Source organism: Protopterus annectens, chromosome 9.part0 (genome assembly GCF_019279795.1).
Source record: "Protopterus annectens isolate FY-2018-M chromosome 9.part0, PAN1.0, whole genome shotgun sequence".
In the NCBI taxonomy this organism is placed as follows: domain Eukaryota; kingdom Metazoa; phylum Chordata; order Ceratodontiformes; family Protopteridae; genus Protopterus; species Protopterus annectens.
In genome coordinates this window covers 734,710,884-734,737,654 of record NC_056743.1, presented here as the reverse complement: position 1 = coordinate 734,737,654, position 26,771 = coordinate 734,710,884, and the positions used below count along the sequence as shown (strand labels likewise).

The window sequence follows — 26,771 nt, the reverse complement described above, 5'->3', positions numbered from 1 at the left end:
CAACTTTAATTTCAGATTACATAATACCTGTAGATGAAGCTATAAATTTGAGGTGATTGTTCCCTTCTCAAGGGTTAAATTTCATGTTTTGAAGATGAACACAGTTTTGTGTGCTTGTTCCAAGTTAATAAGGGATAGGGTATTTTGTATTTAGGTTTTGTTCAAGGATTTTCATTAAAACAAAAAGTCTTGAAAAAAATGCGACATAGGTTCAAATGGAGATGAGAAGAAACAACTGTACAAAAGATCACCCTGCCAAACAGTACATGCATGAAACATAAAAGCTAGAAATATATATGTGACAGCTATGCTGTCAATATTATCCTGGAACATGAATGGCCTTACAGGTATAGATAAAAAAGGAAATAGTACTGGATTATATTAAGACAAGCAGAGTACAAATAGCAATGCTGCAGGAGATATACTTAGAAAAAATGAGCATAAGCATGTGAATTTGACAGAGAAAGGATTTCAGAATGGATATTCAGCAGAATATCAGGGACAGAGGAAAAGGGGACCAATTATACTAATTGCTACAAGGGCTCCAATACTGATAGATGAGGAAAAAAATGTAGAGGTGTGGTTGTAAGGGGCTATTGGCAAGGGAGGAGGATTACAATGGCATGTATTTATATCCCACCAAAAACTGCTATTATGGAGCTTAAGAAATTTTGGGGAGAAATAATCAGCATTCAGCAGGGAATGTTATTTATAGCTGGGGACAGGAAATTGATTCACAATAGTGAGAATGTATCAGGGGGACCTAGAATAGACAATATAACAAAAGAGAGTAGATTTCTGAAGAAATTTATGAAAACATTTGGCATTAAAGATGTGAATTTAGTAGTAGGAACTCTGACAGAATTTACATCTTATTCCCCAAGGTGCAATAACTGTGCTAGACTAGACAGAAATTATATTTCACAAGAACATGTGCATTTAATTGAAAGCTTCAACACACATTCAAAAACTATTTCTGCTCATGCACCAATAAAAACTAAGATACAAATGCATGGTAATGAAGTAAAAATAAGTCCCTGGTGCATTCCCAGCTATCTAGTAAAAAGAGGAATTTAAAGAATGGGTAGTGGAAATTATTCAGGGATTATTAAGGAATACAGAAATATCTTCAGACGTTATAGCTAATGACTGGGATATGGTTAAGAAGTAATAGAAATTACCTAGAAGAGATGACAAAGTTTAAACTATTGTATAATAAGAGGAATCTCACAGAACTAGAGGAGGAGCAAATGCAGAGTGATAAAGAAAAAAGGAAGTATATGGATAATATGCATGAGTTTTAAAAGATTGAAATTAAGCAACTATTTTTTATAACAATTCCAGAGCACAAAAACTTTTAGCACAATGACTTTGGTAACAAAATGTTGAAAGGGTTGTCGCCAAACTTAGGGAACTTATAACAAGAAAAATAAACAGAGATCCTGTAGAGGTTTTAGAGATATTGTGGAAATTTTATGAAAATGTATATAAAGCAGAGAAATGTGGAAATCAAGAAAGAGTACAAATGGCAATATTTATGGAAAACTTAGTTACGCCACAGTTAAAGGCAGATGAGGCTCAACAATTAGCAGTTAAGATAGGAGGTGATGAAATAAAAACAGTGATGTATAATCAATCTTCAGGAAATTCTCCAGGAGCAGACATTATTCCTGTGGAAGTTTGGAAATTAGGAGGGAAGAAAGTGATACAGATCTGGAAGATTTTAACAGTATTTTAAAAGAAGGAGAAGCACCAAAATCTTGGAAGAAAACTGTGATGGCTGTAATACCTAAAGATAGCAAAGAACTTTTACAGCCAGCTTCATATAGACCCATTTCAAGTTTAAACCACAATTAAAAGTATTTATGAATACATTAGCTAAAAGAATGGCAATGGTGTTGCCAAAATTGATAGATATGGATAAGTGTGCTTTTGTGGAGGGGAGGCAAACATTTTACAACAGTAACAGAACAATGATGATCCAGAGAGAGGTAGAATGTAAGAAAATACTTCTGCTGTTGGTGGATGTTGATGCAGAGAAAGCCTACGACAGAGTAAGCCTGGATTTTATGAGTAGGGCATTAGATGCATTTGCATTCCCTTATACAATAATAAGGTTAATTTGAATGATATATGAAGGGCTGAAGGCAAGACTTAAAGTGGGAGGGTTCCTCCCAGACATGCTGTGTTTGAACAGAGGAACCAGGCAGGGGTTTCATTTTCCCCTTTTTATTTGCTTTATATTTAGATCCATTGACAAAGAAAATAAGGGACTCAGAAATACAAGGATATAAATGGCATGGCAATCAAAAAAATCTGGCTTTATTTGCAGATGATATTATTTTGTACATGATAAATCCAGAAAAGGACAGACATCTCGGTATTGTAGAACATTCTGAGACAGTTTCACATCTTTTTGGGATATAAAAACTAATGAACAACAAAGGCTATAGCCATAAATTATGTACCTACACACAAATTGGTTCAGCAATACCCATATTTCCAGAGACGTGATAAGATGAAGTATTTAGGAATATGGATTAAAAAGGCTTCTGCTATGGCAGGTAAGAATTAGGAAGAGACTAAACAAAAGATATTAAAAAATTGAGAAACTGGAAACTCTTATTTATGAATATATATTGTAAGATACAAACAATGAAAATATTTTTAGTCCCTTTAGTCTTGTATCATGGGTCAGGCATACTTTTATTAACCCAAAGAGAAGTTGTAGACAATAATTAATAAAGAATTGAAGGAATTTATCTGGGATGGAAAGAAGGCAAAAGTTAAGTGGGATAAGTTGATCCATCCAATAGATCAAGGTGGTTTAGGTTTACCTAATTTGAAAAGATATTTTACAGCTACACAGTTAAGACTCATATACATAATGCAGGCAGAAGGTTATAATTCAAAGTGGCAAGGGATGGTGATGAAGCAAGGGAGAAGTTCAAGAAATACAGAGCGAGTGGCATATTGGATGCAGATCCTTAAGGAGAATAATAACAACTCTGCAGACTATTATATTCATAAAGTAGCAGAAAGTATCCTAAGAACTAAGCCAATATGAGAATGGAGAATAGAGATTTTGCCAGTAGGGATGACTGCAAGTAGGGGTACAGAAAATAGGCAAGAAGGGGACTACAATTTACTGGAGAAACCTGGCAAAGGAACCACCAAGATAATGGGATCAAAGAACTCAAGCAGGAAAGGTAATAGAGTGGAATGAGGCCAAGAAGACATTTGGATTGCAGGCTATATACTGCCTTCCCTACCAGAGCTTGATCTCAGTGCACAGGCAAAGAAAAGGGATAGCAGGATTTTAAGTGAAAGACCTGCTCTGACAGAGTTTTTAGCTGAATCTAGAACAGAAGTAGCTGTTAAAAATGGATAATTAGTAGGGCACATAAATATTTGCATGATAACTAAAAGAATCAATGCAGTTTACAAGAAAACAAATGGAGACATATGTATGGCTCCCAATTAAGCAACCAAGTCCAGAATGTTTAGGATCTTTGCTTGAAAGTGTTTGCATAGGTATTTTTATACTACAAGCAGACTTCAAAGAATTTTTCCTCAGGTAGACAAAACATGCTGGCGGTGTGATGGAGAAGAAAGAGGTAACTAGAAATATATGTTTTGAGTGGGCAGATTTTAAAGATTCCCCAAAGAGTATTCTATCAGAAATAATGGCTACAAGTAAGGAAATTATTCTTTTGAGCTGGGATACAGTATCTGAATTGCCTAGACAAAGTAAGACCTTATTAAGTTTAATTTTTTTGGCTGCCAAGAAAGCAATTGCTCAAAGTCTTCAACAACTATGTTTGAGGTATTGAATATTATAAAAGAGATAAAAGAAGTGGAATAGAGATATTTAGAAAAGGGAAGGACCAAATTACATGGAAGTAAATGGAATTTGTGACAATACATGTATAATAATGTTCAGGAGAAGGAAAAGTAAGGTTTAAGGGAAGAAAGGAATTCAGCATTTTTTTAATGTTGGACTGATGATAGCAGCAAAGAAAATATACGTGATGTATATTGCACTTAAATGGAAAAATGTTAAAATGATTTGTTATCTTTTCTGTTAATGTATGTTTTCCTATGTTTTAAATGATAATTTAATAAAGGTGTTTAAAAAAACACGTGTCCTCCATTCATATGACAGAAAACAAAATAATCCAAGTTGCATCCCATGTCACAGATAAAGAACACAATTGTACCTCTGTATCTAAAGCCAAGTAGATGACAAAAAGTGCATGTTCCCACTTTGTACAAAACCCCTTTGCAATTAAACTCCACAGTATTGGGTGGTGCCCTCCTTGGGCATTACATTATTACTTAACAGTTAAAATAGCTCTCTTTGCTATCCAATAATAACATTTAAAGTTAGGTACTTTTGATCTGATGTTATCTATTACAACTCCTATATATACAAAATGTTTCTGTACTTATGATATATATATAACAGTGAGTAACCCATATAAATTTTCTGCTGCAGGGAATGATGTATATTTTGCAAACTATTGCATGTTTGTGAATCTTGACCATACATCCAAATACTACTGCATGTACACTATACCTTTTTGTTACAACATATGTAATATTCATGCTTTGATTGCATTAGGCTCTGACCATAACTGAAAATGGTCCTTGGACAAGTTCACTTAACTATTTAACAACTGCAACAAATAGATAAATAGATAGATGTTAGATAAAAAGATAGATAAGATAGAAGATAGATGGCTACCAAAGAAAATGTCAGAACGGTACATACCAATCTGTCCATAAGCCATACTGATCAACCTCTCATTTACCAGTTTGTCTGTTTTGGGATTTCGGGGCTGTCTCTTCATTATATCACTTTCTGCTTGTTCATAAGCCAAGGAAATAGCAGGAACCTATTTAGAAGAAAAGTATGAACATGACTTGTTGAAAAGGTTATATGATCAGTCACCATTCTGCGTAAACAACCAAAAGTACCACTTTGTCTTAATAGCTATTACAAATAAACATCTAAAAAAAAAACTTTGTCTTCCTCCTTAAAGCTGTTCCAACCTTTAGTATGACTTGCAAGAAAAAATGCAAAAAAGAAAAAAATATATATGCAACCTGACTGATAAACCAGTACACAAATAGTATGTCATCATTTTATTTAGATTAAGGTTCAGGGTTTTATTTCCAATAAAGTTATATCAATGTCAGAAAACAGCCTTGCTACCAGCCTACTCTCCTGGACCTAACAGTTCTTTTTTTCATGTCTGATACTAAGGAAGGGTTGCCATGATTAAAAGTTGCTGCAGGTTAACTGGTCATGTTAATTAAGCTCTACATTAAAGCCAAGAGCTACCATGCTCAGGCCTCTGTACTCCATTCAATTAGAATCAAGACTCAGGGAAGAATACTTGTCCCTTTTGCCAACATAATATACTCTCCTATCTAACCTTAGCAAAAGAAGAAAAAAAAGAATACCTAGCACACTCAAATGTCCTGGGACAAGCAAAAGGCATCTTCCATCTTCCAAATTAAGATCACAGAAGTATAAAGTGTATACCTTGATAGTACAGCAAGAGGTTTAAGGTGAAGAGAAGCTGAACAGATTTATCCTGTAGTTCAGGGTCTTATTATGTGGGCTTCTACACACATCTAGCTCCTGCCAAGCCACCAAAGATAATTTATGTGCAAGGCTAATGTTTGTAATGGTTAAATAACCAAAATAATAGACAACTTCTTAATCATAAATATTCTGCTCATATAAATATACCCCTCAAACACACAAGCATAGTTACCGTGCTGATGATGTTTGTGACAGAAATTGAAAGAAATCACGGCCAGCTTGTTAATCAAATTCACTGCAAACCCCTCCCCACCAACTTACACACACACACACACACACACACACACACACACACACACACACACACACACACACACACACACACACTCACACACAAGACAGAGCAATACTAGTTTTGCATTGATTTTAGCAAATACAATACATGGTGTAACACTACTACTGTCACACCAGATCAATAACTTTGTTGTTTAACAGTGATCAAACAACAGAAGACTAAGTCACTTTTATTCACAGTAGCCTCTATACTGAATGGTTTGGTTTGTAGCAGTCACTTGACTGACTGTCTATAAATCAAATGTATACATTAATAAAAACAAAAAGTAATAAATATAATGGTGTCAGTAATTCATATTTGTTTGACTTATTGATTTTTGATTTATCCTTTGCTGACATAAAATGAAAAACATAAAATAATAATAACAACAGCGTCAGTAATTTAAGTTTGTTTGACTACTTGATTTATCCTTTGTTGACTGGTTTAGTCACACTAAGCTAGTGGACTATTCTCAGGATAGACCCAAGGTGGTATTTACACTACTAGAAGAAATTTGGCCAGGGCATCAGGAGACTTCTACTTTTTTTGATAGGTGATGTGGAATGTTTTACATTTATCACCTATTCAACAAAATATCCCCCTTTAGCTGTACTGCAGTCCAACTACCTGGTGTGGGAATAGAACCCATAGCCTTCTACATCAAAGGCAAGAGTGCTACCTGTTGCACCACTGACACTGACAATAACCATGGTGATGTTTTTGACAGCAAGTGAAAATGCAAGCGTTGGGGATAAAAAAATTGCCTGCTACAAACCACACCATTCTGTGTAGTTTCATGCAAACATCTAATAATCACAGTAAAATATTCCATCTTATTTCATGCAAATCAACACCTGCAAAACCAGATTAATTACTCTTTAAAATGATCAAATGACAAAAGGGTCAGTTACTTTCACTCACAGTCAACATCTATCCCACCCAATACCTACAGCCATTTCTGTGCATTCTTCGGCTGTCTATTGTGATACAACTTTGGCCATGTAATGCATTTTACTTAAGTTCTGGATAAACAGTAGTCACACATTAAAGTGTTTTAAATTGCCTCACACAAATCACATTAGCGCAGTAAAACCAGAATAATGACATTAGTGCAGTAAAGCCAGAATAATGAGCAAATAACAGCAGGCAGTTACTTATTTTCCTTCACAGACAGCCCAGCAAATCGCAGATGCCCAGCTCTTATTAAAAAAGCATTCAAATAACTGTAAACCCTATGGCGCAAGAACCAAGGAACAGGCCTAAAATCAAGGAACTATTTGTACATATTAGTCTAGTGTACTTAGAACGTTAATAAAATAATAAATGTTTCATTATTATGTATTTTTTGAAAGATATAAAGTGTGAAACTTTAATGTCTGTTATTACTTGTTAACTGCAATCCTTAACGATTTAACAGAAACTATAAGTTTTACTAGGAATCAACCAAAAATATAATGCAAAACCAGGGACATTCTGCAATATCAGGGACAGTTAAGGAGTATGAATATTTGTCTGCCTGTCTGCTGGGAATAAAAACAAAAATTACCTGCTACAAACCACACCATTCTATGCTGAGCCATATCAACCACGCATTCTTTTTCAGACCTTTCGCAGACTCAAGATACTGCAAGCTATAAATTACCAGTGCTGTTAAAGATGTTACCCTCCCATCATTCAAAGTTTCCAGGCTTTCAGTTCACTCCTACCCATGAGCCTTTGCTCTGTGACTTGTTCTTTAGATCACGGTGGGTAAATCTGAGCAGAAAGCATGAAAATTAAAAAAGTGTGCAGTTCTTTGCTTGTAGGTATAGGGTGCACACCTATGTACCACAAGGTAGCCAGGCCCTACAGAAGACCAGTTTCACCCATGCTGTCATTTACCTGCCATGTTGCATCATAGCCTCTGCATCTCATCAAGGTAGTCAGTAGCCATTCTCACAGTGGGTCATTCAAAGAAGAGACACACAGACTGGCATGTATTTGTAATGTTGTTACAGCAAGCTTATGTACCACAACAAGGGAGCCTGTACTACAGGGAATCACTCACACACACAAAGACAAGAAAGACACTCATTGTCATTTAGTAGTCACATTGTTATATTACAACTAGTCTCTATACCACATCAGCATATCCAGTCCCATTGAGGACCATTCACATTCACACAGTCACCCTCATTCACACAGATGCACACACAGCCACATGCACCTACATGCAAACTTACATAGAAACCCACAAAGCCACATTTACAGACACATGCAAACCTACAGAGACAGAGAGAAGAAACACACACACAGATGAACATTCAGACATACACAGCCACGCAACCCAGATGCAGTCACACTCACCTATACTGACAGAGGCATATAAATCCACAGAGACACAAACCCCAGATAGGTCGATTAAAGTGAAAAAAGTGACACTACTCTACACTCAGCTGTGTGAAATGCCACAAAGAACAACATAAAGTGGTGTTCAGTACAATAGGACCACAATTACAAATCCACCATCATTGCTTTTTGTACAGCTCCCAACCTTCTGTCTCCAGACTGTGGAACACTACTTCTTACATTGTGGAATAAATGGTCAAAATGTGAAGCACTTACTTAATAATTGTTTCTTCCGGCATATAAAAAGTTCTTTTCATATATTAATATAACTTACTAAAATGGATATTTGTAAAAAAATGCTTAACAGTGAATGCATGGTAGACCCTGTCAATGAGGAACAGTATGGAACAAGGACTTTTTAAGACTCAAAATGAGAACATTCCTCCTTATTTCTCAAATCCTTAGATTCAGCACACTGGACAAAGCCAAAAATAATTGAGGAACAAAGTCCCCAAAGCCAGGCGAAGTATCACTCTAATTCAAGTAAAAAGTGAAAAGAACAAGTTTTGTATCAACATGCATTTCCTGAACAAGAATTATGTAAAATGCCAATGTCTGGCATTACTGTCAAACTGCAATTCTCAGTGATTTACCAAAAATCCAAAGTTTTATGCAGGGCAGGGCAGCAATATGAAGCAAAATTTAAGACAGCAGAAAGGTATGCATTCTTCAGGATGATGTATTATCTGCCCAGTTCCAGAGCTAAGATTTTGAGTGGTATACTTGTTTAAAAAAAAAAAAGCAGATGTGGAAATGAACTGCTGTAACCAATTGTGTGCTTTTTTAATGAAGTGGATATGAAAGACTACAGCTGTAAGTTTCACAGGGTCTATATCATAAAGACTAAACATCAAAAGAGTGAACACTCTTACATCGACCACAAATAATCAAAGCTGCAAAACCTCGAATGACCACAACAGTGATTTTTTTTCCCCAAGGAAAAAAAATTACTGGGCTAAAAAAATATCTAAACATAAAAGGAGGGCTTCGGCCCCACACCCCCCCGATGTGGGGGGCTGTGTCCCCCCCACTTAAATATACCAACTCCGAGATCACACTACAGTGGAGGAAATGGCAAAGCCCCGACTATGGCACAGCAATGTTTTTTCCCTGGGAAAAAAAAATCACTGTTGTGGCTATTCGAGGTTTGCTTCAATTATTTTGGGTCGATGTAACAGTGTTCGCTTTTTTTATGTTTCGTCTTTATGATATAGACCCAGTTTCACATATGCTTTATGCTTACAATGCTAAGAAGAAGGAGCGGGGGCTTTGCTGAAGGTAACTGGTACTTTCTTGGCATGTAGGGTGAAATAAAGTCTAATACTCTAAACATTCTTCTAACTGCGGTGGTGGTGCTGCAGTAGCGTAGTCGCCTCACAGTAAGACGTTGTCCTGTTCGATTCTCAGCTAAAGCGTCCTCTGTGTGGAGACATGCATGAATGGGCGTACCTTCGTTGAAGGTTGTGTGTCAGGGCTGGCAACTCGGCAAGTAAAAATCTACTGCCAATCATTAGCGGACCGGAGTTCTGCTGTGGCGACCCCTAACCGGGAAAAGCCGAAAGACACAACAACAACTCTAAACATTCTTCTGATCCAGAGGATGCTGGAGAATATGAGTATCATTAGGAAACTGAAAAGTAACTTAAAAGTTTTACTGCTCCACCAAAGGAAAATACATGAGAAATGAACTAAGCTGTACTATAGTAGGGACAAATATACAAATGTAAATAATAGTTTAAAAGATAAAAGTAAAATAAGCTACAGTGTACTTGCCTTTTCAGTAAAGTAAAACATTAGAAAATATGTAAAATGATATATACCTGCATTTTCACTGTCAAGGTATATTACAGTTTTACAAGAAAAGTAATTTTCAATTACAAATGCAGGCACTGTTACAAGGTTAATGCTTCCTTGAGATCCTCTGCTAGGTCAAAGCATCTTCCAAAATTTGAACCAAAGCAAAAGTCACATGAAACTCAGTGTAAGACTTATACAGAGACAGACTCTTAACTGAAAATGTTAAGATAGTTATTGCAATTCAGTTATTAGATCTGCCTGCTGTGGAATGTATGTGGTACACAGCTCAAAGTTTCATCAATTACCTGCTAGGACTCTGTGAATTCATTCTGATTCCAAAGTCCAGACATTAAGGCCACAGTTTATCTCTTTAGTTAAAGAATTGGAGACAAGATAGACGGTTGTTGTTTTTTAAATGTTATCGAAATGTTTAAATGCTTCTTAATTCACAGTGAAAGTTTGTACAATGTGCATATTTATTTGAAAAGGAAATGCTTTAGCTTACTTACCTGAAGTAAAGAATTGTATTATTCAACTGTAAAAGTTTGTGGTTCATTTTTATCTTAAAAACGTATGTATTTTAGTGGTGTAATTTTAGCTGTGTAATGTCAACTCTTTGAAGGGCGATTGCTCATATTTAAATGCAATCATTTAAATATTCAAAGGCTGGATTATTTAAGGGTAAACAGGAATGCTTTATTTTGTCAGTCTTGACTAAGTGATGGCAGTGATACTGAAGGCTTTGAAAACAGGTGTTAGTGCTAGAGAGCTGCTATCTACCCCCCATTTTTGCAAATACTGTACAAGTGGCTGAGCAAAAAAACTTTCTTGTTTTTTATTACTGTTCATAAGACTGAACTGGGAGGTGCTAGGCTCAGTCTGAGGTAAGTGAAATCCTGAAATGCCAGTGATTATAACTTTGAACTGTAGCTCTACAGTGTAAAGCTCATTTGAGTGCGGCAAGGCTTGACTATAACAGAACTGAAGTAGCCTGAAAGCATTATACTCAGGCACTATGTATCTGCATTTTTATCTAGTGGAAACTTTGTAGTAACTATTCTGTAAGTTTGAAGCCCAGTAACTTCAAGAGTGGACTATATTAAAATGTTTTTTTTCTATTACTTGCAAGTTTTCAAAGTGAAGAAAGTGTGTTTAATTCGTCCTTAAATTATTCAATGCAAATCTATTTTTAAAGAATCTTACTTGGACATCAGATAGGACATCAGGTAGACTATCAGTCACTCTACTATGCCAAACATTAGCAAATATTTTGACACCTGTATTAGTAAGAGAAATATGTCTGAAGTTGGCAATCTGGTTCTTGGGATCCATTTTTGTCAACAAAACACTAGTATTGACACTCATTTGTGTAATCACTAGTGTGCAGCTGATGGGGTTTTCCTTAGAAAATACAGTCCTGTAAGCTGCACTCACCATAAAGTACAGTTGTGTATGTAAACTTACCGAAAGTTATGTACTCACCATAACTATGCATCTGTGTTGCCTATTTTCATTCTTCAACATATGGCTATCAGATCCAACCTTGGATCCAACTCAGCCACTTTTCTTCCAGACTCTTGGATCTGACTCCTGAGCTCCTCCCCTTACCTATAATGCCTCTTGCCAGTGAATTACCTCAGACAGAGTTTGCAATCTTTATATAATAGGCTAGAATATAATTTACAAAAAGGAAAGGAAGAGCATGGGGACTCAAACAGGAAATGTGGTTCCCAAAAAATATTCTATCAGGTCACTCCCAAAGAAAGGAAGGTGGGTAAGGGGGGCAGGAAGTTGAGGAAGAATGAAAATGAACAACACAGATGCATAGTTATGGTGAGTACATAACTTTTAATCTGATGCTGTCATTTTCATTCATTCCTCAATATATGGGGACAGAGTCCCCAGCTAAAATAACCCTGGGTGGCCCTCATGGAAAGATATTCCAGAGTACTGCAGAACCAAAAGCAGCCTTGTTTCTGGAGGTGATGTCTAACTTGTAATTAACAATAAAAGTATGAGCATTGGACCAACTGGCTGCAGCACAAATATCATCAATGGAAGCTCTGGCCCAGAAAGCAGCACATGTGACCATAGATCTAGTAGAGTGATATTTTGAACATTCTGTCAAAAGTAAACCTTTCAAACAGTAAATGTAAGTAATACAACCAGATATCCATTTAGCTAGGGTGACTTTGGATAGTGGTCTTCCCAATTTGTCAAGGGCAAAGGAAACAAAGATTTGGTCATTTTTCCTATTTTGTTTTTGTTCTGTAGAGGTAAAAACAAAGCTGCCTATGTACATCCAAAAGATGAAGCATGTTTTCTTCTTTATTGGAAATTTTTGGAAAGAAGTCTGACAAATTAATGACCTGGGTGATGTTTGCTTCAGAAGTTATGTTTGGTAGAAAAGAAGGATTAGTATGCCATGTAACTCTATCTTTATGGAAAATCAAATAAGATGGTTTTGAAGAAAGTGCTTGGAGTTCAGAAACTTGCCTGATGGAAGTAACAGCCACAAGTAAGATTGTTTTCCAAGAAAGAAATATGAGATCACATTAAGCTGAAGGTTCAAAGGGGTTAGAACAGGGCTTTGTAACACAACTGTGCGATCCCAAGGTGGAGTAGGACCTTTAATTGGAGGCCTTAGCAGAAAAGTGCCTTTAAGGAATGTCTTACATAGTCTGGATAAAGCTAGAGGGGAAACATTATCTCCAGTGTGATAGTTAGAGATGGCTGCTAGCTGAAATTTGATGGTGGAAAAACTAGCACCTCCTTGAAAAATTGAGACAAGAAAATCCAGAACAGCAGAAATGAAAGCAGTAAAGGGATCTAATTATCTCTGTTATGCCCAAAAAGAAAATCTTTTCCATTTACTCCTACATATCTTCCTGGTGACAGATTTCTGGGAAGATAATAAAATTTGGTAAACTGGAGAAGACATACTGGACTGTCTAGCCATCATCAGAATTGGAGAAACTATGTAGTCAACTTAAGCCCTGTAATGTCTGACTGAACCATTCCTGAGGGATGAGATACTAGGCCTGGACTGGGGTCCAGTGTCCAAGGAGGACATAGGTGAGACCAAAGGTTGGGAAACCAAAATTGTCAAGGCCAAAAGGGGGCAATGATGATAACCCTGCTCTTCAACCGGAGTGCTTTTTGAAGAAACTTGGGGATTACAGGTAGCGGAGGGTAAGCGTACAGCAGATTGGGGGGCCAAACATGGACAACAGCATCTCTCAGTGACTTCCCCTCAGGGGGAATTAGGGCAAAAAAACCTGCTAAATTTGTTGTTGATGGGCAAGGCAAAGAGATCGCAGCAGGGTTGACCCCATCTCTGGAAGATCCTTTCCACCACTGTATAGGTCCATAGATTAGTACTAGGCTAACTGCCCTTGTGGGCCATTTTAAACCTAGACAATTACTCCATGTCAGAATCAAATCCTATACCTTGTGCCTGTGAGGTAAACATCTTGAACATTATGCCAACCTCCCACCTCTCAAAATGCAGGGCTTGTACGGTATGATTGAGAGACCACTCATGAGGCATCAGACTAGTCCTGCTCAGCTTGACTTCTAGAATGATGGATTTCTTCAGTAAGTGTGCTGCTACTAGAAAGTGGTTGGAAGAGATCACTGCCAAATTCTCATTGCTTCTCGGCAAAGGGGTCAAGACCTGGTTCCCTCCTGCTTCTTGATGTTCCATACTACTGGCATATTGTCCCAAGAGGGAGAGAGTTCTGAAAGGCCTGCAATGCTAAAAGGACCACTCTCATCTCTAAGACATTTATATGCAAATCAGTCTATTCTGGGAACCACATGCCTTGGACAGTTCATCTCAAGAAATGTCCCACCCCCCACCCCAACTGTGAGGCATCCTTGGTCAGTGTGGCCTTTCAGAAGGAAGGATAAGGGACATCCTGACAAACATCATTGGACTGGAGCCACCAAAGTAGGGACTCCCTGCAAACCAGAGAAAGTTTTATAGGATATCTCAATGGTTGTTGAAGAATCAACCATTGATGATTCCAGGCCACTGGAGAATTCAATGTGAAGGTGAGCATTTGGTAGAAGAGTAATCGCTGCAGTCATAAAACCTAAGGCCTGAAGTACCAATTTTGCTGGAGGAGAAGGATGTGACAAGATCTGACTGATGTAGCCTCAAAGTATGAATTCTGTTTTGTGGCAGAAAGGCCAACTAATTGATAGTGTCCAGGCAAGCTCCTACGAAGTCCAAGATTTGAACTGGCTGATGATGCAACTTGCAGAGATTGACAATGATCCTCAGGGATTGACATACACAGAGTAAGTAATCCCTGGTTTCCTGGAGTAGATACCTGTTTGGAGTGGTGAGGAGCCAGTCGCCCAAATAAGGAAACACTCTGAATCTGCACAGTCTGATATAAGCTGCTACCACTGCCATACACTTGGTGAACACCCTGGGGGGTGTGATGAGACCAAATGGCAGGGCTCTGAATTGGTAATGACTGGCCCCCAATGGAAAGCATAAATACCTCCAAGAACATATGTTTATTTTGATGTTATAGTATGCCTCTTGGAGTTCTATGGAACACATCCAGTCATCCTTCCATGAAAGAGGGAGAATGGACTGAACCATCACCATCTGGAATTTTGAGTTCTTTACAAACTGATTCAGATGACTTTGCCACTAAAAAAACCCTTGAGTAAACACTGGATCCCTTTTGGTCTGGTCGACCTCTTGGATGACTCTTTTGTCTAGCAGCTTTTGAATTTCTAGGGCTGCTAACACATGTTGATTGGGTTGTACATGGGGAAGACATATTTGTTTGAGTGGTGGAGTTTGTAAAAAGGGAATGAAATAACTTCTGGATATGATCCTTTGCACCCAAGAATCTTTTGTGATGGCTACCTAGGTATCTGGGTGCAAATATAAGCACTCCATGACTGCCTCCAGAGAAGAAGAGTCAGGCAACCCATCAGGAGCATTGAAAGAGCCTATCTGAGAAGAAGCCTCAGAACCCTTGGTCTTGCAGACCCCCCCCCCTCCCGCTGCAAGAGCGGTGTCTTCCATAATTATTTCCCCCTCTGCCTCTGGGAGAAATTTTACCTCGTGACTCCTGAAAAAAGACCATGAGATATTAGGAACCACATTTTTTTCCCACTCCATTGATTCCTGGAAAAGGATCTTTGCTGAGTGGAAAAACAGATTCCCATGGCAGCTAAGGTCTTTCCATCTTGCTCACTACATAAAAGTGTGTCTTTAACAGTGTGCCTAAACAAGGAAGATCCATCAAAGAGGACACTGATGAAAGAAGACTTGAAGGGCTCCACAAAACCACAGAAATGCATCCAAGCATGTCTTCCGATGGCTGTGGAGGGTTGCCAGTTGTGAGGAAAAAAAACGTTTTTTCCTCTGCCAACATGGACTCAGGGGTAGACTTAGACAGTTCCTTAATCAAGTCCTCTACAGCAATCCCCTTACTGCAAAACAGTCTGTTCCTTGGTGGAATTAGGATCTTGTCTGGACAATGGGGAATTGGTTCTACAGTATTTTCCTCCTTCCAAGCCCGGTGGGAGACAATATCTATTAGGTCCACAACAAATAGCCAGTAATCCAATAAAATGAAGTTAAATAGCAAAAACTCTAGCACCTTGGCTAACAAGCCTTCTAGAAGATAACACACATAAAAAACTAATGTCATTATATATTCCTAATAATTAACAACAATTAATTATCCAATAAAAAACAAGCAATCAAAAAACACCTTTACGGGAGATTTCCAATTGCATTCTCTGCTCAAACCAGCAGATGTCATAGAACCATACTTTAAAATGAAAATAGTTTCTTTATATAATAATTTATTCTTGAAACAAATCACATTTTCAGCTGTAATATGTTCTAAAACACAGCCTTTTAACTCTGTATATAGCCCCCATGTATAGTGTTAAAATGACAAGCTACTGGACTTTCCAGTTTATTACTTCTAATGTCTCTTATATGTTCCTGCAACCTAATCTTAAAAGCTCTTTTACTTTCACCAATATAGAAGAGGTTGCAGGGACATTTCAGAGTGTAAACCACCCCTACTGTATTACATGTATACTCCGCTATTGGTTTAAATTTCATGCCATTAATACTTTCAAAAGATTTAACCACATGTGAACACATAGAGCATCCACCACATGCCCACATTCCAAAATTACTCACTCTTTTATTACATCCTACTTTAGGTACACTGTTTTTGCTATTAAACCTCATTTTATTGGATTACTGGCTAGTTGTTGTGGATTTTTTAATTTTTTGTTCTTTCTTCTGTGGTTTTTGAAGCTCTATTAGGTCATCTGCTGGGGGTAAACTAAGACATAGATGGGCTAGACCTGAAAGCTTCTATGAACACCGACTCCTCTTGGGAAGGAGATTCAGAAGACCAACCACCTTTTTGGTGAAAGATCTCTAGAATGTCTCTGAAGGAGATGTCTTCTGGTGGTGATATGGAGGACCCTTCCTCTTCATCAAAGTCGGTGTCTTCATATGGAGATTTCTGGGGGGAATCTAAGGGTCTACTCTTGTACAGACTCTTCTGGGAACCTCTTCAGTGGGATGACTTGGAGAGGTATCAGAAGAGATGGAAAGTTCCTGAAATGGAACTGCCTGGAAGCTCATATGGGCTGGCTGTCCCTGTAGAATAGGCAGATGAGGCTCAGAAGCTGGATCCAAAGGGGGGATAGGGTAGGGTCCAAAGAAGTATGAGACAAAAATGTTCTCAGGTGAGAAAATAGCCTCTTAAGCACTTTAAAGGCAGAGGAACTAGGAGAAGCCGAAGCTAACCTCACCAGAGATAAAACTCCCAGTGCTGTCAAGCTCCAACCCTGCCCAGATCTCTACTCTGAGGGAGGATTTTGTCCCAAGCTGTCCAGTGACAATGCTCCGAGGAGAAGCAATGGTTCTGAAACTCTCAGAGTTGAAGATATCCCTAGATCAGGCACTGATGCTTTGACTCCGAGACTCATTCTGCTCAATGGGGAATGGTGCCGAATGAATCAGGTTTACAGTCAGAGTCAAAGAAGAAGCTATCTTTGGATTCAACATCTCGTCTCTCAGGCTTTTGGATCTGATGGCTCTGAAATAACTGGTCAGATTAGAAAAGGAGAAATGATGGTATGAGAAAGTGGTTGAAGGCTGATGGATCTAATGGGAGATGGAGCTGGTAGAACTCTCATCAGGATCTGCGCTCTGACAAACTTCCTCATCATACTATCCACATCAGCTTCAGACACACTTCTGGATGACCTGATAGATGAAGAAGTGAAAGGAGGATGAGACAACTTCCTAAGAGTTTCCTGCAAAATGGTGATTGGAGCCATGGAGAGATTGGTTCCAGACAGAATTGAGGGCTCTGGGGTCGAGGTGAGTTTGAAGAAGAAGGAGTTGCATCTAAACATTCTGGAAGCAGATTTTGGTAATTGAGCAGGAGCGTGTTTTCTATGTTCCATGAGCACCAAAAAAGATCTCAGCTTTTTGGAGGGGGTTTGAGCCCCATATGCCAAAGCAGATGAAGAAGGAGCTGAAGCAGGAAGAAGGCCCTTCAGAGCTAGCTTTTTTCATCTGTTACTGATAGCCATGGTACTAACCCTACACATAAATGATGGGGAATCCAGGTGACAAGGACCTAAACAATAAACACACTTCCTTTGGGCATCAGAATTCGATATCTTACGCCCACAAGAAGTGTATTTCTTAAAACCAGTTGGCTTTTCAGCCACAGTAAAAGAAAGCTAAGGACAGGCAAATAATGATGTGGAAAAAACTTCCACCAACTGTAATTAAAATACTATGAAAAGGTAAGGGGATACCAACAATGGCAGCAGAGAAATACCCAAAAAGTTAAAAATAAGAGCAGAAATAACAGCTCTAAAAAGAATAAAGGAAGAAATATAGAAAAAGAAGAATATAGAGTTAGTTAGAAAAATAAAATCTATTCTTTTACTGACAGATGCTAGAAAAAACTAAACCCACAGCTCCAGAGTGTGCGCTCTCTGCCCAAAATAATTGCGTGGCATTACGAGTAAGGGGAGGAGCTTGAGAGTCAGATCCAAGAGGCTAGAAGAAAAGCATCCGAGTTGGATCCGAGGTCAGATCTGATACCCATACACTGAGGAATGAATGAAAATAACATCAGATCATAACATTAGATGTTAGAATGATCACTGATGCAGTAGCCCTAGCTACATCTTGCCAAGGATATAACAGCTTGCCAGCTTCCAAAACTTTAGAACACCTTCCATGCACCCAAACTGTCAGGCAGCCTGAGCTGAGCTGACTAAAATACATGTTTGGGGGCCAAGCCCTTCAGGGCTTTCCTGCCAGCAGAGACAGGAAGGTTATGCCCTGAAAGGACAAAGCTAAGAATAATAAAAAATAAATTCCACACCATGGAATAAAGAGCACAGCAAAAAACAAGGGGTAAGGAGGGAGGGCGCGGCTATCACTGCAGTGATAATTCGAACATCTACTGATATGGTAAATTTAACTGTACCATGTTCATCGTACTAATCACTGCTGCAGTAGCCTTAGTTACATGGGTAGATTACTCAAGTTTACTACATTTGGGAGATATAGGGGAAGGGTCTAGGAGCCCATGGGGAATGGTCCTTACAAAGCCTTATCTAGACCTAGAGCAAGAATCAAACTTGTAATGCCTTGTAATTGTATGTATGTATACAGGATCAAGTTGCTGCTTCTAGAATACTTTGCAAAAAGCCATAGATGAAGCCAAGGCCCAGCAGAGTGGGCCTTCACCCTGCCTGGAATAGTTTTGTTGTGGTGAGTAAAAAAAAAGGTAATAGCCTGAATCAAATGTTTGAAAATAGTCTGTGTTGACACAGGTTGTCCATTCTTTTTACCTTCAAAAGAAACGAACAACTGATCCAAAGATAGAATATCAGTTGTCTGTGGACATGCAAGGTATGGGGTATTCTTTTCCCCTAGTTTATGTTCAGAAAGAAAATGGGGAGCTCAATAGTTTGTCTTAAAGTAAACTTGGATACCATTTTAGGCATAAAATAAGGATTAGTTATCAAAGAAACCCTGCCTATGTGGAAATGGAGAAAGGGCTGACTCACCATAAGAGTTTCCAACTCAAATACTCTTCTTGCAGAAGTCAGAGCAATCAGTACAACAGTTTCCATGTTAAAAAACTCAAATGAAGCAAGTGTTAGCTTCTCTAACAAAAAATATGATGCCAAGGAGGTGCCACTGGTTTTCTTGGAGACCTGTTAGTAAAACCCCTTTAAAAAACATTTTGACATGAGAATGCACTGAAAGAGGAGGATCCATTGGCAGACATGCTGAAATGGCCAATAAATGAACCTTGATGAAGAAGTAAGAAAGACATAGGATAGTAACTCACAAAAATATTATAAAACCAGAGAAACACTAGCCCTGTATGAGTGCTGTTGCTCCAATTAGAAAATATTTCCCCATTTGAAAATATATGATTTTCTTGTAGCAGGCTTTCTTGCCTCCATTAGCACCTGCTACATGTCCTCAGTAAACAGGCGCCTAAAGGGAATTAAGACCCTATCATCCAGGTAGTCAACTGAAGCTGATTTGATGTAGGGGTGTATCAAACACCCCTGTTCTTGTGTGTATCGAGAGCCAGTCTATGAGGAAGTTGTAATTATCCCTGGCCATTTCCAAAAAAAGGAGAACCATGGTCGCCTGGGCCAGAACAGGGTCTCTACAATGATTTTGGGGAATTCCTTCTGAATCTTCAGAAGTACCCTGGATATCAGTGGAAAGGGTGGAAAAACATACAGGAATATTCCTGCCCAAGGTAAGGAAAAGACATCTGTCTCCCATGCATTCTGATTGTTCAGACAGGAGGCAAATATGTCTACTTCAGGAACCCCAACAGACGTATCAACTCCTGGAAAAATCCATGATCTAGTTTCCATTCATTAGGGTCTGGCCTTGTCCTGCTCAGTTTTTTTGCCATACAGTTTTGCTCTGATGGAATGTAGGATGCCTCCTGAGTGAGACTGTGCTGTGAAGCTATAGCCCATCCTAACATGGCTAATCTGCAAAGGGGTAAGACCCGATTCTCCCTTGTTTTTGATGTGCCACGTGACTGCGGTACTCTATGTAGTGACTTGAAGAGGTGGTCCAAAGGATCAAACATGTTTCAGAGAGTTGAGCACCTTAACTAGAGCAAGCATCTCTTTATATTTATTTGCTTGCATCTGTCCTTAGTGTTCAAGACACCTTGCACTTTTATCCCTCCTGAAACTGCTCCCCAAACAAAGTCTGAGATCGGTAGTTACTAACTGCTTTGAAACACAGAGGGAGAAGGAAAGACCTGGATTAAGGGAAAGTTGCTGTCTCAACCATGTGATTTCTCTTCTGAGAAAGCCCAGAACTGGTGTATGAAAAGGCAAAGGATGTTGGTGCTGGGACCAAAGAGACCTCAGATACCACTGCATCTTTCTCATGTGGAGTCTTGCCAGAGGTATCATGAGAATCATAGATGCCATGGGACTCAAAATCCTGAGGCATTCCCTTGCAGTCACCGAAGTCTGAGTGAAAGACCTTAGAAACACAGATATATTTATATATATATATATATATATATATATATACACATATATATATATATATATATATATATATATATATATATATATATATATATATATATATATATATATATATATATTTTTTTTTTTTTTTCATGTTGAAGAAAGGCTCTTTGAACTGAGGTGTCTAACTGACACCATAGGAACACAATCATGTTTGAAGGAATTAAAAAAGGCTTTTGAATGTTTTCTTGGAATCTCTGCTTGTGTGTGAGATCTTTCACGTAAGTTTGAGATTCCTGACACTGAAAACGACTCTGCAAAGATACGCAAATAATCTAAATAAGGAAAATGTGGATATCTTGTAGCCTGCAATGAACTGAAGCTAGGCAGTTTGTGAACATTCTTGGTGCAGCACATAGTCCAAAGGGTAAGGCAGAGAACTGATAATGTGATCCAGACCCAGACACACAAAACCTTAAGAAACGTCTGAAGACTGGATGAATAGGGATGTGATGATAAGCTTCTTTTAATGTTACCAGGAAAAAATGAAGAAGAGGTAACGAGTTTTGAAGTGACAGCATTTTTAATTTGGGCACTATCACAAATGGGTTTAGGAAAGAAAAAAAGATCCAGAACTGGTCTCCAAGTAGTTTCTTTCTTTAGCACTAAACACAACCTTGAATAAAACCTCTTTTCAACCAGGGAAGGAGGAACGTGTCCTATCACATCCTGGAACAGCATATCATGAAGGATAGGTGGAAATAAAAGAGTCTTTTCTGCAGGATGAATATTTTCCCCCCTAGAAATGAGGAATTTCCTCATACTGATTTCCTCATACTGAGATCTGCAGCCTTGGTGAATGATGTTCAGATTCCATTTGCCTGAAACTATTTGTTGCCAAAAGGAAAAGTAGAGAGTCAGACTTTCTGAAAAAAGGGTCTACCAGGGTAGGAGGGGAAAACAAAGTATCTTAAATAGTCATTCTGACTTATTGGACTGTCCTTGGTTTGGGGAGTTTCCAGAATTCTTCTTGGAACCCCCTTGCCATTTCTTTTTAAAAGTCTGTTTACCTGTATTTTGTTGAGACTGTATATTTTGTTTCTTACCAAAATTTGATGAGGAGTTAGAGAATCCCTTGGAAGATGTGGAAAAAGAGGTTGAAAAATCTTCAACATTCCCTGTATCAGCTTAACCCTTTTAGAATGCTTTTTGATCACCTCTGTAGCAAAGGGGTCAAAAACTAAATCTCTATCCAATGAAGAATTTAAAATCTCATTTTTAACATCACCTGGGAGGTTCTGAGAATACAGTCATGCAAACATTGTCAAAAGAGTTCCAGTGGCCACAACCCTTGAAGAAGCATCTACAGAAGCATATATACACTGTAAACAATGAGTTGTGATTTGAACAGTAGAATAAATTAAATTGTTTACAGCAATTTTCTTCACAAAAATAAACTTCAGATAAAACATTCCTCATACTTTCACAATCAGAATAAACTGTTGACACGTCTGACAATTCAAAATTCTGAAAATCAAAGTTGCAGAAGCATACACTTTTTTCCCATACTTATCAATAAACTTCCCATCCTTTTCAGAAAGAGTAGGACTGGAACTAAGTGTTTAGCAGCAGGAGGATTAACAAATGCTATAGCTGTTAGATCGTAAAATAGTGCTTAATAAAGGATTTTCAACTGGAAACAGATTGTCTACCCTGCTTGGATTACTTCTGAATACGAAAGAAAAGGAAATCCCAGGAGAATACGAATACTGCACACTTTATTGTTTAAAACACAAGTAAAATAAACGCTATTAAATTCATGCGTTTTCGTCTTCACAAAGACTTCCTCAGATTATACATGTGACTTGGTCAATAAGCAGCTTTATATACAATTAGTTTAATTAGTAAACACCAATCATGTTCCTCCATTTTTTCAAAGAAATGTTGACTAGTGCATTAATGAAATAACATCTAGATCCATTGACTTTCTTTGTCATTCACTAAATAAATAAATATTTAAAAACCATTGATATTTACATGAATTTCATTATTATACATTCTTATAAATATAAATAAAGTGTGCAGTATTCGTATTCTCCTGGGATTTCCTTTTCTTTCGTTTTTGGTGTATTTGGAAGTTCCTGCTGTTTGTGGTTATTACTTCTGAATACCCAAATAGAGTTAATAATTCCATATAATATTAATACTATTTCAAAATAAGGTTTTATTTTTTGATTTGGGACATTTTTAAGATCACTACTCCTACTACGATTTTCTGCTTTTTTTCTGCTTTTTAACATATAGTGATTAACTAGACATACAGGAATTGAAAAACTTCCACACTGAGAATTTTTTTTATTACTATAACCCTCAGTCAATCAGGGACAAATCTCAACAGAATCAGGGACAAATCCAGAAATAATCAGGGACAATCAGGGACACTTTGAAAATGTTAATACTATTAACTCCAGACATTGACAGGTTAACAGAATGTGAATTAATATATATTTTCTGAAGTAACAGAAGTCTATAACTGTAATGTCTATAACCCTGCTTAACTGGATCTCCCACCCCCTTGTAGCTTCCTTGTGGCAAGAAATACAAGCATTCATCTCACCTGCAGGGAAAGTATTAGTGTCATTAATCTTCCTGCTGTACTAGGCAAGTTTCTGTAGTGAAACACTTTAGTGCTTATTTGACTAGTGGCATGCTCACTAACTCAATCAAATAGTGTTGGACTCCCCTATCTTTTCCCCTAAACTTTTTCCCTCCATTCATCTCTCTTTTTAGCAGCTGCTAATATCAAGACCTGCAGAACTACAGTGGCGGCTGGTGACTTCAAATCACAGGGGGGCTGCAGGAGACAGCTGAATGGGTGGGGTCAAGGGGAGGGGGTGTGGTCAACCAGAAAGGGGAGGAGCTATGCACAAAACCACAAAAAACTAACTTTAATTAAATACGCTGCCCTGGGTGGCAAACCATCATTATGAAAGTCCAATCAAGACAAAAATAAGTGTAGAAGAATAAAAATATTTCAATGCATTGGCTGCATGACAGCTTACTTAATATCTAGATGGAAACCAAAGGTTGTGAGGCATGAAAAAATAAATTACTCTTTAAATACATTACTGGAATGCCAGTCAAAATCAAGTATAAGAAAAACCAGAAGCACTCAACTCAAACCACTTCTCCTTGCACTGCAGTCCTAATTATAATATATTCAGCTTTATTAAAGTACCAAGTAACATGCTGAAAGTAGAAATCTATGTGATGCCCCCACTTGTAAAAATGTTTCTTATCCAAAAAAGACCTGCTGTCTGACAACTTGTTTCATGGGGAAAACATGATAAAAGTAAAAAATGAAAAGCAAACAAGAAACAAGCTCAAGATACATTGCTTAAAGGATTACTATACAGGTTATGGACCACACATGATTGGCATTCTGTTTAGTTTACAGGTAAAGTCTGTAGAGATGACTGGAAGTCTCCAACAAGTGTAATGAGCTTTTTAAAATAATGGAATCCTGTCCTTTAATACCCAAGGCTTATACATTATCTAGTCAAGTATTCTCTGCATGGCAACAACAGAAAGGCTTTCAATGTTGGCAATTCTTTAACAGTATGCTTATTAAAGCTTACTTGCATCTTACGATCTCAGACAAGCTTACCTTATGGTCATTAAAGCATTGCTACTTAAAAACACAGAGCAACAGGCACTTTGAGTAATAAGCATAAATCAACAGTACAAAAATATGACAGAAACCAGACCATTCTGCAAAATCAAGGACAGATGAAAAGCCACTGTAGTACTTATGCAGTGTGTCCTCCCCATCCAAGGTAGATACAACTACTCCTTGCCTTGCTTGGACACATCCAGAGTCACTACATGGGGAGTGGGGTGCAACAAGCATGTCACAATTTGAAATCTCTCTGGCTGACTGTGATGGCCCTGACACATTTGTCATACCTCTCAACCTCAAGAGCAAGAAATCTGGACAAAGCCATACACAGAAGTGGGACAAAGGCCCAACAATAAGGACAATTTTAAATATTGCTCTAATAAACTTAGAAAGATAATAGAATAGGTCTTGCATTAGTATGAATTTTCTGAAGGGTATAAAATCTGAAACTCAAATGTCTGTCATTTTCTAACTTCAGTCTTTAGTGATGTCACTAATTTGCCAAAAAACACAATTTTATGAAAAATGGACAAACGTGATGCAAAAATATAAAATAGACACACAATACAGCTGCTACCTGTCAAAGAAGGGACACTTTAATATTAGTACTGCTACCTTGAGCAGCTGACAAAATATAAAAGAATCTACATGCATTTCAAGTAATCTATAACTTTGATTATTACAGTTATTTCTTAATTGTAAACCCTCCATGGTTTCTTCCAAAACTGCTATTTTGCGGAGGGATTATAAGGGGGAAGAGCAACATTTTGAGCCAAAAATTGGGGACAGTTGAGAGGTTGGCTATGCCTAATTCTATAAAGCAATTTATTTGCATGTACCTCTCAACCTGTTAATGCGGTAAATCTGAACAAGGTCAAATATATTGGGGGCACATATAAACAGTACTAAAAATTGCTCTTGTATAAATTGAGACAGTTGATAGAACAGCTCTTACTTTAACATGCATTTTTCTGAAGGTTATGAAGTCTGAAACTTAGAGTGACTTCTGGCAAATCATTTAGGAATTAAAACTACAAATTTTATGAACAACAAACCAAAAATAAGAAGCAAAAATCTATTCATTCTTTGAAAATCTGGACAGTTGGGAGGTATAGTTCAGCTGGGCCTGTCTGAGTTTGCTGCCCTTCCCCCCTGACAAAATAATGGTTGAATGGAGCCTCTGCAGCCATTCCAATGAACCATTATACTTGGCTATTTCACTCCATTTACCATAAACACTAATGTGCATACTGCTTTACTTCTCTGATGAGTTGGACTTCATTTGAAAGTTTTATTTTGTATTTTACAGCACAAACACTAAGTCATCTGTTAAACAAAGCAATGCAGTCTCACAATGAAAACTTAGCATTAAAACTTCTCTGCCCTTGAAACTCACATTCATTGAAACAGCATTGAAACCCACATTCAAAGAAAATACATTTTGCCAGTGGCAGATAAAGATTAATTTTGGGCTGTTTTCGAATCATAGGCTCCTTGCATATGAAACATACATGTGCTCTTTGAAACACCTTCCTCATTGTACTAAAATTATATTCCTTGTACAATACAGTACACTTGTTACAGGGTGTTTTAGATTTGTTTTGAACATTTTTTCCAATAAGCAATGAAACAAACCATATGCACCCATAATGGCAAAACTGCCCAGTTGAGAACATTTATCATAAAAAAGTCTACTCAGACTTCCACAGTCCACCATTATTAGTAAATATACACAATTCTACAGTCCACCATTATTAGTAAATATGCACAATTCCACAGTCCACCATTATCAGTAAATATGCACAATTCCACAGTCCACCATTATCAGTAAATATGCACAATTCTACAGTCCACCTTTATCAGTAAATATGCACAATTCTACAGTCCATTATCAGTAAATATGCACAATCTCTGAAGTCAGTCATCTAAATAATTCCACATTAAAGAAATCTGTAACTAATGAAGCGGTTGCTGCTAGCAATCACCTTTATATTTCATGGTTTCATCGAAAAATAAAGTGTCTGTTGCCCTCAGGAATAAATTGCCTATATTACATTAAAAATGATAAGCTAGTAATAATATTGCAAGAGGAAATGGATGGCAAACTGATAACGAACTCATAGTTAGTATCTTCACCAAGGAGAACATTCTCAGTACGGCAGCATCTATCCCTTGTGGGAGTAGAACCCACAACCTTCTGCATCAAAAGCAAGTACACAGCCTGTTGTGCTATAGTATTAACTTGGCAAAGCACTAAACTTCTATTCCCTGCAGCTCTCAGTTCCTTGTAAAATCTACTCAATACTCAACTGCATCTCAACTTCGCAGCTCAAGAAAACTGGAAAAAGCCAAAATGTATTGGGGGGGGGGGTCAAAAGCCCCAAAACAGGGACACATTAAACATTGCTTGTATAATCTTGGAAAGTTGCTAGAATAAAATGTTGTGTTGCCACCATATA

The 26,771-nt window shown here is 37.8% G+C and overlaps 1 protein-coding gene across 1 annotated transcript in view; it reads right to left on the bottom strand.

Moving 5' to 3' along the window:
- The window catches only part of LOC122811489 (sodium/potassium-transporting ATPase subunit alpha-1), a 990,310-nt gene that overhangs the window by 92,007 nt on the left and 871,532 nt on the right, over nucleotides 1–26,771 (bottom strand). Inside the window, exon 18 of the mRNA XM_044083359.1 lies at nucleotides 4,775–4,898. Within this exon, the coding sequence (XP_043939294.1) occupies nucleotides 4,775–4,898 (124 nt within the window). The remainder of the gene's footprint in view (nucleotides 1–4,774; nucleotides 4,899–26,771) is intronic.